At 38.5% G+C, this 13,114-nt stretch overlaps 1 protein-coding gene across 1 annotated transcript in view; it reads right to left on the minus strand.

Annotated features, from left to right (window-relative positions):
* Window positions 1-13,114, minus strand: part of ATRN (attractin) — a 184,712-nt gene that overhangs the window by 120,481 nt on the left and 51,117 nt on the right. The window contains exons 2-3 of the mRNA XM_052650648.1: window positions 7,057-7,140; window positions 4,697-4,810 (exon numbers count right to left, since the gene is read on the minus strand). Coding sequence (XP_052506608.1) covers window positions 4,697-4,810; window positions 7,057-7,140 — 198 coding nt within the window. The remainder of the gene's footprint in view (window positions 1-4,696; window positions 4,811-7,056; window positions 7,141-13,114) is intronic.

Genomic DNA, 13,114 nt, shown 5'->3' on the forward strand with positions numbered 1-13,114 from the left:
ATATGTACATTTATATAAGTGCATATAAAAATGAGTGGAAGAGCATATAAGCAGAGTGTGAGGAGGAAGAAGGGATAGGATGTTTGTTCAACAAGTTTTTAATATGAAGACAGAACTCTAGGAACCCAATGACCATGAAGGTGCTCTAGGGGTTGCAAAATAGTGAAGCATTTTCTACTATGTATTTAACTGACAAATACTAAGTACTTACTACAAGTAAGCCACTGTTCTAGGTAGTGAAGACGTCTCTGCCCTTACTGGAGTTCACCTCTCAGAGAAAGAATAAAAAAGCCTAGATAATCAGTCCCCTACGCCTGGCCCACAGGTGTGTATACGTAATGTCAGGCAGAGGTAAAGGCTATAAACGGAAATAAAACAGTGTGCTACTTTAGAAAGGGCATTTAGGGAAGGACTCTTGGAAGAACTGACATTTGATCACAGACCTAAATGAAGGTTTCAACCATCACCATGATTTCATCAGTTTTATACACCAGAACTCTAAAACACTGAGGGATAAGTACTTGAGAGAGTAGGATTACCCAGAAAAAGGCAAGTCAAAAGCAACCTTGGCATAACAACCACTGGCACAGGAAAAGACTGGGGGCTTCAGTCACAAGTTGGACACTCTCTGTTATTCTAGTATGAATTTTAAGATAACAGAGATGTGAACTCCAATTCTTGTTCCAAAAGCCTAGGCATGTTATTAACATCTCTGAGCCTTAGCTTCCTCAAAAGCACAATGAAAGAAATTATAACTACCTCACAACCAAGTAATGAGAATCAAACTGTTAAAGCAAGTGTTTAAATAGCATCTCACACTAGTAGGTGCCCAGTAAGAGATGGCTTCTAGTACTTATTATTTATATGGTGGGGACATGTGTAGAATGAATGACTGAATGGGTGGCGGCAGAAAGGATGGAGAGCCACAGAAGGAGAGGGAATAGATGACCACACTGCTGAAGGGGACCAGCTTCCCTATTGTCAGAGAGACTCAGGCATTTGCTTCTTTTCTCTTCAACAACTTGAAACTGTGACAGTTTCAGAATGTGCTTTCTCCCAGTGTGAAAATAAAATTGGTTTATGACCAAAAAAAAATAGAGGCTTCCCTGATAGCTCAGTTGGTAAAGAATCTGACTGCAATGCAGGAGACCCCAGTTTGATTCCTGGGTCAGGAAGATCTCCTGGAGAAGGGATAGGCCACCCACTCCAGTATTCCTGGGCTTCCCTTGTGGCTCAGCTGATAAAGAATCTACCTGCAATATGGGAGACCTGGGTTTGATCCCTGGCTTGGGAAAATCCCCTGGAGAAGGGAAAGACTACCCACTCCAATATTCTGGCCTGGAGAATTCCATGGACTATACAGCAAAGAACTGGACATGACTGAGCAACTTTCACTTTCATGACAAAAATAAACTTTTACAGAAAAAAGGAATATGAACATCAACCCAGTGTGCAAGGCAACAGAAGGTGTGTGGGTGAGAAAGTGATGATGCAGGTGGGCCATTCAACTGTGACCCAGAGCTGCCTTCACCTCCCTGTCCCCTGCCCCTAGACAGGTGAATAAACGCAGACTCAGCTTAGGCTGCAGCCAGCAGTTCAACTTGAGAATCAAGAACTGCTTGCCCTGGGGTTCTTCATAATCTTATATTTTAAACACAGAGTATCACTGTTCAGAACCATTTTTGAAAATCACTGAACTAAAGATACTGTCTTAATTCAACATAACTGTCCCAGACTGACATGGGCTCTCTAAATACACCTGGGGCACAACCTGACTTTGCCAACTACACTGTGTAAGTTTACTAGTAATCCTCAGTTGTTGTTTTTTTCTTTTTTAATATTAGTTTGTTTATGTTTGGCTGTGTCAGGTCTTAGTTGCTGCTCTCTGGCTCTTTCTTGTGGCACACAGGCTTCTTTCTAGTTGTGGTGTGCAGGCTTAGTTGCCCCGAGGCATGTTAGATCTTAGTTTCCTGACCAGGGATCAAACCCATGCCCCCTGCATTGGAAGGCAGATTCTTAACCACTGGACCCCCAGGGAAGTCCCAGTAATCCTCAGTCTGATACACCTGTCTGCTTATAAAACACTATACTCAAGGACAGGCAGATGTGAAAGGTAAACCAGATTCTTAAAGTCAGGGATGGGAGCCAGGGGATGGGGCCAGACATCTATATTTCTGACTGGTGAAGGAGGGTCTACAATCACAAAAGAGGTTTGACTTGCCACAGTCTGACCATGATTCAACATGGTGTTGGACACAAAGAGTGACTCCTGCTTTCACAAGACTTCCTCTAACAGCTCTTCATCACAGTCTAAACAACTGCCTCATCAATATTTGACGTTCTTAAAAACAGCAACAAAAACTTCTAAAAGGAGTAAGAATGTTCTCAGAGAGGAAAATTAGTCTCCCTGCTGCACCACCACTACCACCTCTGCGTCTCCCTCCCGAAAGGTATGAGCAGAGCGGCAGGTGTTCCACACTTTCACATTTGTTGACATGAATGCACCACAAAATCATGTTGTACAACTGGATAAGAGTTGCTCCAGTGGTTCTCAAACTTGCCGAGCAGTGGAACTCTGTTTGTTAAACAAACTTTATTCAGAACTTCATCCAACTCAACTTGATGGTTTGCAATACACCCAGTGAAAACACAGTACAACACTTTCAGTTTAGGCTTCAGAAGCTAAGGAACAACGCACTTAAATGACCTGTTCAGACTCATGAAGAGACTTGGGCAGAACTCAAATTAGAAGTCCACATCTTCTGAATCCTGTGTGGCTCTCCTTTTTTTTTTTTTGGCTCTCTTTTTCTTTATTTGGCTGAACAATCTGCCGCCAAGCTCACTCTATTCTGGGCCCCACAGCACACTACACTGGTTTGAGTCCTCTAACCAAAGTCCTCCTGACCCAACGGCACTCCTCAGCATCCCATCTTTGTGAAAGTGCCTTATGACTAAACAGTTATTTTCACATTCTTTGGTATGTCAGTCCTTCAAAGGTTCTGTGCTTCAGGGAAATTTCAATTATTAAACATACATTGTCTCACTATGATTTTAGAAGATGCAGACTCAAATATGCCATAAGTTAAATTTTAACACAATCAATAATTAATTTATACCTGTCAGTAAATAAACTATTTTTTTAAAGAGAAACTTGAAAATCCTCCTGGTGTCTCCACATTTACCTTGGCTTCTCTCAGAAGTCAATGACTAAAACAGTTATACACTTCTGCTTGTTTGTTGCTGCTACTGGTTCACATGTCTGCTCATCAAATATACAGTCAGGTGAACTATATGGTTATGCATACCCACTTGGCAGATGTTCCCACAGAGCTACTGGTAAGCTCATTCAAAGTGCCTGGCACACAGAAGGGACTCCATGAATTTTAATTAACAAATGCAGTTTCCAAGTGAACCTTCAACATGTTCAACATATACTATTATCATGACAGCATCATACTACAGATATAATAGCTTTTGTGCCTGTGTTAAAGTTTGGCGTGCTTCTTGCTGTAAGACAAGGTGTGAGTTAAATTCTGGGATAAAGATAGATATGTCCAACATGTGGCCAATGATATTTTAATGCTCACTAGCATAGCCTATCCACCCTGTTCTTTAGTCCTCTAAGTGAATCTCTGAAACCCAGAAAATGACCTTGGTTCTCAGTTCAAAGATATATTGGAGAGATTTCTAAGCCAAAGGGAGTGGAGAAATACAGGGTACATTAGTCCTCTGACCTCATCTGTCCTTTGCCTTCTCGTGTTTGGCTTCTCGCCTTCTGTTATCGCCTCACTTACATGAGACATCAACCAGCCCCACGTGAGGAACACAAAAAATATTGTTAAATTGATTTCTTTTAAAGTCAGAGAACTACAATATTTGAGGAGAAGAAATCCAGAAAGTCAGCTGTAGATGAAAAACTGACAACTATGACTCTCTAAGGATATGCATTTCAGAAAACATATTTTAAAAATCCTCTGTACAGTAAAAGGAAGAAAACTAGACCAGTTTTGAACTCATATGTGGTCAAAAATACGATAAATAACACAGCTATTGACTGTTGGTAAACAGTAAAATGCCAAAACAATTCAGAATACCCCATATATCTGGTGTTAAACTGTTTAACTATAAACACAGAATATACTTTTTGAAAAAAATCACAACACATAACTGGAATGTTTCTCATTCTCCACAGATAACCACTGCTCATTTATGTATATTCTTCCAAAACTTTTTCCTCACCCATATTACAGTATTTACATAATTACGTATCACACATACACACAACTACATATGAATACAACAAATAATTCCTGAATGCCTATGCAATGAGGAACACAACAAGTATCAAAATGAACATGATTCCTGATTTAATTTTTTAACAGAAATATTATTAGTCAATATATTATAAAACATTTTCAGAGGTATACTTCACTACCACCATAAGAAGTAGGTAAACTTGATACTACTATCACAATTTTATAGATCAGGAAACTAAAAAGAGAGTATTTTGCCCCCCCAAATTTACCCAGTAGTTACAGGCAATAAAGTCAGGACTAGCTCACAACTGATAGGACTCTGTAACTAATACTCTTTCCATGAAAATGTTTTAAGTGATAAAAAGGTGAATCCAGTAAGAATACAGTCTAGGAAATACATGAATTCATAAATCAAATAATGGTTATATGACTGAGCTTACCTAAAGGCAGCAACTAGGGGTGCATAAATTGAGTCCCCGTCATAAACATATAAATGGTCCCAACTACACTCTGTAGCAAAATGATTAAAACGAAGTCTCATTATTCTATTTGGCCTGAAAAGAACAGAAAAAAGTAATTTATACTAATCATCATCACTCCCAAACATTTGAGAAAAAACAGTTTTTTAAAAGAATCTATAGAGAAAATAAATTAATAGTATAAAATCAGCACTCCTTCACTTGTCAAAGATTTCCTCTGTACTTTCTATGTGCAAAAGATCACCAAACATGGAATGGTAAACAAAATATATACGGTCTATGTATCTTGGACCTTACAGTCACCATTCTTTACCAATTCATTAGCCCTTCTTAGTCAACTTAAGACTCCATACTACCTCATTTCACAAACATACCTGCCAATCCTCTAAACTCACCTGCCCCTCTGCCTTTTCATGGAACTCCCTGGAAAATCCCCAATCTAGAGAAAAAAGTTTATCTGCTTTGATCTAGACTGAATCTAGAGAAAAAAGCCATGCTGGAAAAAGTCACACCACTGGGTAGGCTGGTTCCAGTACTGGTGCTCTGATTAAGTACTATTTCAAACCACTCAGTCCCATCTACCTGCTTATGCTCAGCACACAAACAAAATTTTCTCAAATTCCTGTTTTCCAAAATAGATACACACCTATCTACTTTTCCTTCTATCTCTGAAATATTTAAGATCTCCCTCTCTTCTGAAGCTTCCGCACCAACACTTAAATCTCTTTAAGTATCACATATTTTATAAAAAACAACAAAACCAAAAAACTTCAAATCCCAACTCTCCTTCCAGCTACTAATGCACCTGTCCCTTTCTCCTCTGAAACGCCACAGAAGACTTTGCTTTCCTCAAATTCTTCACATCCCACTCTTCATTCTCCAACCTGGCTTTAGCACAAACACTCTACTCAAAAAGTTCTTGGTACTGTCAACACCATCTGTATCTTGGTGATTTCTAACTATAAGTCTCCAGCCTGAATCTTTTGTCTACCTCATATTTTGTGTCTAACTAACATCCCTAATCAAACATCTAAATACATACATAAACAAGTTAACTCACATGGTGACGAATACTGCAAAGAAATTAAAGGAATGTGATGTATTAATAGTAGCACAACAAGTGGTAGGGAAATACTCCAAAAAGTTTTGGAAAAGATTAAAATAGTGAGAGGCAAGCCATGTGAAAAGTTGGAAAAGACAATGTTTCAGACAGAGAGAACAACAATCTTAAAGTCTTAGACAAGAAGTTGATGTGTCCAAGCAACATGAAGAAAATCAGCATGTGTGAAACACAGCAAACAAAAGAAGCCACATGAGATAAGAAGTGAGTGAGAAGTGTGCAAGGGACAAAGGTAAAAGCTGGAGCTGGAGGCCCATTTCAAGGCTTTTACAGTGGCCCAGGAGAAAAGAGGATGGTTGGTGGTTCTTAAAATAACTGTAGAGTTGAAAATGAAAGAGAAAGCATGGGTCCTACTACTAATGGAAAGAAAGGTACCTGCTGACTGGTAACTCCTGACATGGAACTGTTAGGTTAGCAAGAAATAAACTTCTATAGATTAAATCACTAAAAATAATAATGAATAAATAAGCTAACCAACAAACAAATAAAAAGGGCTATCAAAATCTCCTGCCTTCCCTGCTACCTATTCAAGTGAAATTTTCTTTATATACTTCAACCATAATAATATACTCTGTTTTCTAACTATTACAATCGAAAATATACAAATTTCTGGTAGGTACAATTCATCTGCCAATCAACACAAATTTTAAAATTAACACTGAAGATTAAGAAAAAAAAATTTTTGTTGTTCAGTCGCTAAGTCATGTCTGAGTCTTTGTGACCCAATGGACTGCAGCACACCAGGCTCCTCTGTCCTCCACTATCTCCCAGAGTTTGCTCAAATTCATGTCCATTAAGTCGGTGATAGAGAAGGAAACGGCAACCCACTCCAATATTCTTGCTTGGAGAATCCCATGGACAGAGGAGCCTGGCGGGCCATGGTCCATGGGGGTCACAGAGTCGGACAGGACTGAAGTGACTGAGCACACAAGTCGGTGATGCTTTCTAACCATCTCATCCTTTGCCGTCCCCTTCTCATTTTGCCTTCAATCTTTCCCAGCATCAGGGTCTTTTCTAATGAGTTGGCTCTTCACATCACATGGCCAAAGTATTGGAGCTTCAGCTAATCAAATTCACTTGTGACAGAAAAATTTATCAAATAAAAAATATTTTAAGTTGATACAGTTAATTTTACTTGTTGGAAAAGTAATCTCACAATGAGCTCTATCTTAAAAAAGAAAAAAAAGTCATTATTACTTACTGTCCTTCAATGAGCCATGTGCATTTTGTTTTATATTTATAATTTCCAGGTCCATCTGTTATAAATCCAGAAGATCCAGTCAGTCTGTAATTAAATAAAGTTCAAACTCATCAAAATTTAATGTATTAATAATATCCTTCTTAATTCTCAATACAATCCAAGTGGGTACACTGATACATATTATGGCCCAAAGAAAATGACTGGATAGTTATTTCATTCAGATTACACAAATCTGGATGAAATAAAATCTAGTCACATACTTAAGGGGATACAAACATATGAAAACCAAAAGGAATGAACAAAAACACCAAAATTTCCAGCTAAGATGGGAAAATCACATTTTGCACTATAAAAATGGCCACAAGAAGTTAGTTATAAGTTGGTTTTTAAAAAACAAGGCCACACAGTTACCATTACAAGAAAAATGTGTTAATACAATAAACATGCTGTAGCCAGCATAATTGTGATGGGCAAGCACATCAATCCACAACACCCAACAGCTGAAGTGCCAATCCACTGCATTCCATTAGCAGTATACATCAGCACCTACTCCCCACACACATGCCAAGCTTGGAAGTTTATCAATATTTTTATGTCTTGCCAATGATAGGCACATCCTAGTATCTCATTAATATTTTTACTGGTACTAATGCTAACATATGAGTTTTTTCTTATATGTTCTGATCATCTGCATTTTTTCCTTTGCAAATTAAGATTCCATATTCTTTACCTATTTTGCTACCAAGTTGTCATCATTGTTCAGTCACTAAGTTATGACTGACTTTGCAACACCAGGAACTGCAGCATGCCAGGCTTCTCTGTCCTTCACTATCTCCCTGAGTTTGCTCAAACTCATGTCCACTGAGCCAATGATACCACCCAATCATCTCATTCTGTCACCCCCTTTTCCTCTTACCCTCAATCTTTCCCAGCATCAAGGTCTTTTCCAATGAGTTCACCCCTTGCATCACGTTTACGAGCTCTTTTTATATCAAGGAGCTCCCATTTGTATGGTAAATGTACTATATTTCCTCAGTTTATTTTTTCTTTATACTTTGTGTCTACTATCTTTTGCTATATAGAAAATTTTAATATATAAGAAGGATGCTATCTTTCCTAATAGCTGTTTCCAGATCACTTTTCCTCCCTATTCCATCAACAATGTCAGCTTTTCTGAAACAGATGCTCTCTTCTGGATCTGCCTTCCTTACTTTCTGAGTCACCTACTGACACACCAATTACTCCTCTTCACCTACTCAAAACATCAGCATCTACTTCACTACCCTCCACTCAACCATAATAAAGATGTTCCACCCAAAGCCCAGCAACTCCGTATTTTAACTTCACCATTAACAATCTTTTCCTCTACCCTACTTTAGTTACCAACTCTTTTCAGACCTGATGTTAGGAGTAAAAGCTCTACCACCAAAATCTCCATTTAAGGTGACCTACACTCTGATGACCATTTCTGCTTTCCCTAGTTCATTTAGCCTAGTTCCCCCTCTCCAGTGAGTCTCCAGGCCCAGAGACCTCCAATCCACAAATGATCACTCTTCATGTTCATCACTCACACATTCCACTTTCCAACTTACCTAGTTATGATTCCTGGGTCCATCACAAATATCATCCCCGAAAATCCCTCGACTTCTTTGCCTTCTCTCTCTTGCTGTACTTGCCTGATATAAATGTCTCTGTGTCTTATTCCCCAACATCCATCCCATTCCCAAAATGTCAGTGTAAGTCAATCATGATTTCCTGTGCCCTCGTGTCAATAAGAAATGTGTATCAGTTAAGTTCTAATGTAATTCATAGAAAAACCTAGATAGTAATGACTTTAACCAAGATATAAAGCCCAAACATAAGCAACCTGGAGCACATAAGCATTTCTGTGATCATTAGGGACCTTCTGTCTTGTTGCTCTTGTCCTCCTCAACATGTGCTTCCACCTCATAATCCAAGATGGCTGCACAAACTTCAGTTCAGTTCAGTTCAGTCCGACTCTTTGCAACCCCATGAATCGCAGCACTCCAGGCCTCCCTGTCCATCACCAACTCCCGGAGTTCACTCAGAGTCACGTCCATCGAGTCAGTGATGCCATCCAGCATAATAACTCCAGTTATTATCTCCTTATTCTACCCAGCAGGAAGGACTTGCAAGGAAACAAGGTACAAACCCCCTTTCTCTAAGTCAAAAATAACCATTCAACTTGCCCCCTAGCCAAAACTTAGACATACCTAAATGTCCAGGGAGGCTGAGAAATAGAGCAGTTAGCCCAGATGACCATGTATATACTCAGTGAAAAATCAGGACTCTTTACTGAAGAGGAGAAAGGCTATTATTTGGGTCACAGCACATAATCTAATCTCAGATGTGAGGGGAAGTCTGATGGAAGGCTTCTAGGAAATATTTCCTCATTCCTACGAAAGATAAGTGTGGTAGATAGGAAGCTATGCCACCTAGACCTCTTCTTCAAGAAAAGACTTGTTGCCAGCTGCAGAAGTGATTGTGGTCCACAAACAGCATCCAGATGTCAGTTCCATCAGGAGTTGCCTTACCTCAGGTCATGCCCTTCCAAGTACAGTCCATCCTAGAATGGATATAAAGGCTGGACATTTTTCAATTTAACACAGGACAACTCTGGCAAGCAATCATTACTCCAGAGCTCTCTTTTGTCAGGCCTGCACTGAAACTCAACTTCTTCCTTTGCCCAGTTCTGCTTCCTGCCCCTTCCTCACCTAGACGTTATACCTAACTTGTACTTCAAACTTTATCTCAGCAAATGCTTTTAAGAAACCCAACCTGTGACAGAAATCCTAAGAGACCAGCCTTCTCCCACTGGACTTTGCTGTGTTTGGATTTTAATTTAGTCATCATGCCATGAGCCAGAACACAAAGGGTGACAAATCAAAGGTGAGTGCAAGGTCCCTGAAGAATCGTACAAAACAACCACAGAGACCACCCCAATTTTACAGGTAAATAAATTTCCCACTAGCTCAGTTTAGAGTATTCTACTATACTTCTTTTGCTCCTAAGAGTTTCTACAGACTTCACATGGACATGTTCAGGTATTTGCAAATATATATCACTTTTGGAAAAAGATTATTTTAAATATTTACTTTGTATCTTTAAACATACATTTATATAATTTTACAGATAATGAATAGATGTGATCAGACAGGCTTTTTAGGGTCAACTAAAGGACAATTCTTTTTTTTTTCCCTTTAATGCTCTCTCCAGGTGCTTCCCCCTTCTTCCCACCAAGATAAACATTTAACCACCTCACAACATTCTTATTTTTCTTCATACATACAAGTCCCTGACAAGAATGTCCCTGATGAGTAGCCTCTGATGGTTCTCTTAAATCAGTTTTGGTTATACAAATTATTATTACACTAATCTTCTTATATAGTCCTCCTCTTCATTCAATAAAACTTTGTGGGAAATGCTCCAAAATATTGGGAACTGGTTTAATTCATGTAGCATAATCTTCTACCCTACAATATATCATTTTTTTCCTGCCTTTCTCCGACTTTCTCATTTTGTTTTCAGTTGGTTGGCAGTATGTACATTGCTTCAGTAAATATCCCTATAATGTGACCTTACTTGTGCTTTTATTTCTAAGGAAATAATCTTAGGAGGAGGATTACCAGACCAAAAGAAATATGAACTTTAATTGTTGACCAGGCTGCAAATTATTTTCCAAAAGACTATAACAATTCACATTTGCATCAGTGATAAATGAAAATATTCTATTCTCTATATCCCTTCTGTATTAGATGTTCTTGTTTCCTTTAAATTTTACTAGTTTTTAATTTAAAATTCCCTGTATTCTAGTAAATGGCCTACAACTGGTTACTGAAAACATAAAGAGATTTGAAAGGGGAAGGTCAGGAATATTAACCTAAAATTTCAGTCTAATTTTTCAGTATAATTAGTGGTCTAGGTATGGACTCTGGTACTTCCCGTGTCTTCACCAGCAGCAACACAAAAGCATCAAACTGAAACACATTTTAACAACACAAGACCAGAAACTTAAAGAATTAACTCCTTGCTATTACTAATTTCCCCATTTAAGAATACACAGAGGGCAATTCTGCAATGGAAATGAATACAGGGAAAATAGGGGAATCCTCTATAGGAGGCAGGTTTCAAAGGAATAATCTTGTAACTTGTAAACTATGTCCAACAGTTTGCGACCCCATGGACTACAGCCTGCCAGGCTTCTCTGTCTGTAGGATTTCCCGGGCAAGAATACTGCAGTGGCTTGTCATTTCCTTCTCCAGGGGATCTTCCTGACCCAGGGATCAAAACCGTCTCCTGAATTGCAGGCAGATTCTTTACTGCTGAACCACATGGGAAACCCCATCTTGTAATGATTTCTTTCTAACTTACTTGTATTATCATTACCAGACAATATGGCATATAAAACCTCAACTTTTTTCATGTTAAAAATTTTCTTGGGACTTTCCTGGTAGTCTAATGGTTAAGAATCTGTCTTCCAACACAGAAGATGTGGGTTTCATCCTTGAACTAAGATCCCACATGCCATGAGACAACTAAGCCCACAGGCTGCAACCACTGAGCCCAAGCACTCTTGAGCCCATGCACCACAACAAGAGAAGGCCACATGTGCTGCAACTAGAGAAGGCCAGAGCACCAAAACAAAGACCCTGTGCAGCCAAAAATAAATAGTACCATGTTCATCTTTCCAAGGGAAATCTTACACTCCAGAAAGACATTACTTAACAAAGTTGGAACTACTTAGGAAATGTTCCTGGGCCTACATGTTTATTAAAACTAGTTGAATTAATCTCTTAAAAAAGAGAAAACTGTTTTCTTTATGGTCAAGTACCTCAAACATTAATAAACTTTGATCAAATTTCCTTGGATATTTGAAAAAGCAATCTATTGTAGCAATGTATACTTATGTATGTGTTGTTGTTGCTGTTTAGTCACTAAGTCATGTCCGACTCTTTTGAGACCCCATGGACTATAGGCCGCCAGGCTGCTCTGTCCAGGGGATCTCCCAGGCAAGGATACTGGAATGGGTTGCCATTTCCTTCTCCAGGGAATCTTTCTGACCTAGGGATCGAACCCCTGTCTTCTGCATTGGCGAGTGGATTCTTTACCACTGAGTCACCAGGGAAGCCCATATTTGTATATACACAAACATAATTAAGTTTACTGAATGCACTATTCAATTCCCTTTATATTCTTATGTATAAAAATATCCACCAAATCTAGTTCAGATGAATGTGTACTGAAATGAGGTACCATGACTGCTCCATCACTGACATCTCACTTTTTTTGCTTTCTCTATTTATTTAGCCATACAAGCTTACAACTATTAGACCTTCATAAATTATGCCTAATAACTCATTTAATTTATTTGATGCTCAAATTCCACTTTGTCTGTAACTACTGATTTTTCTTCATTTTCCTGGGCCTTATTTACTCAACTCCTTATTTTATATATTTCTTTATATTGCGTTGACCAAAAAGTTTGTTTAGTTTTTTCCATAAGAGTGCTCAGTTGTCTTTAACCTCATTCAAAACAATTATGTAGCACTGTATTGTGACAACTGTAATGTCAGTGTGCATTTTTTTAAAAAAGCAGAAAAATCAGTGAATTTTTGTGTAGCAATTTTAATACTGAAGATGGAAGAAAAAAAAGCAACACTCTCAGCATATTATGCTTTATTATTTCAAGAAAGGTAAAAATGCAAGTGAAATGCTTAAAAAAAGATTCGTTCGTGTAATGTCCGGGAAAGGTGCTATGACTGATAGAATGTACTAAAAGTGGTTCACAAAGTTTCCTGTTGAAGATTTCTGGCTGGATGATACTTCAGTCAGGTAGACCAGTTGAAGCTGATAGCAATCAAACTGAAAACATCAGCATTATACCACATGGGAGACAGTTGACATACTCAAAATATCCAAATCAAGTGCTGAAAAGCATTTGCACCAGCTTTGTTAATTGTTTTCATGTCTGGGTTCCACATAAGTGGAAAAAACCTTCCTAACTGTATTTTTGTATTCCGTTTTCTACTGAAATTTA

This window comes from Budorcas taxicolor, chromosome 13 (assembly GCF_023091745.1).
Source record: "Budorcas taxicolor isolate Tak-1 chromosome 13, Takin1.1, whole genome shotgun sequence".
Classification (NCBI taxonomy): Eukaryota; Metazoa; Chordata; class Mammalia; order Artiodactyla; family Bovidae; genus Budorcas; species Budorcas taxicolor.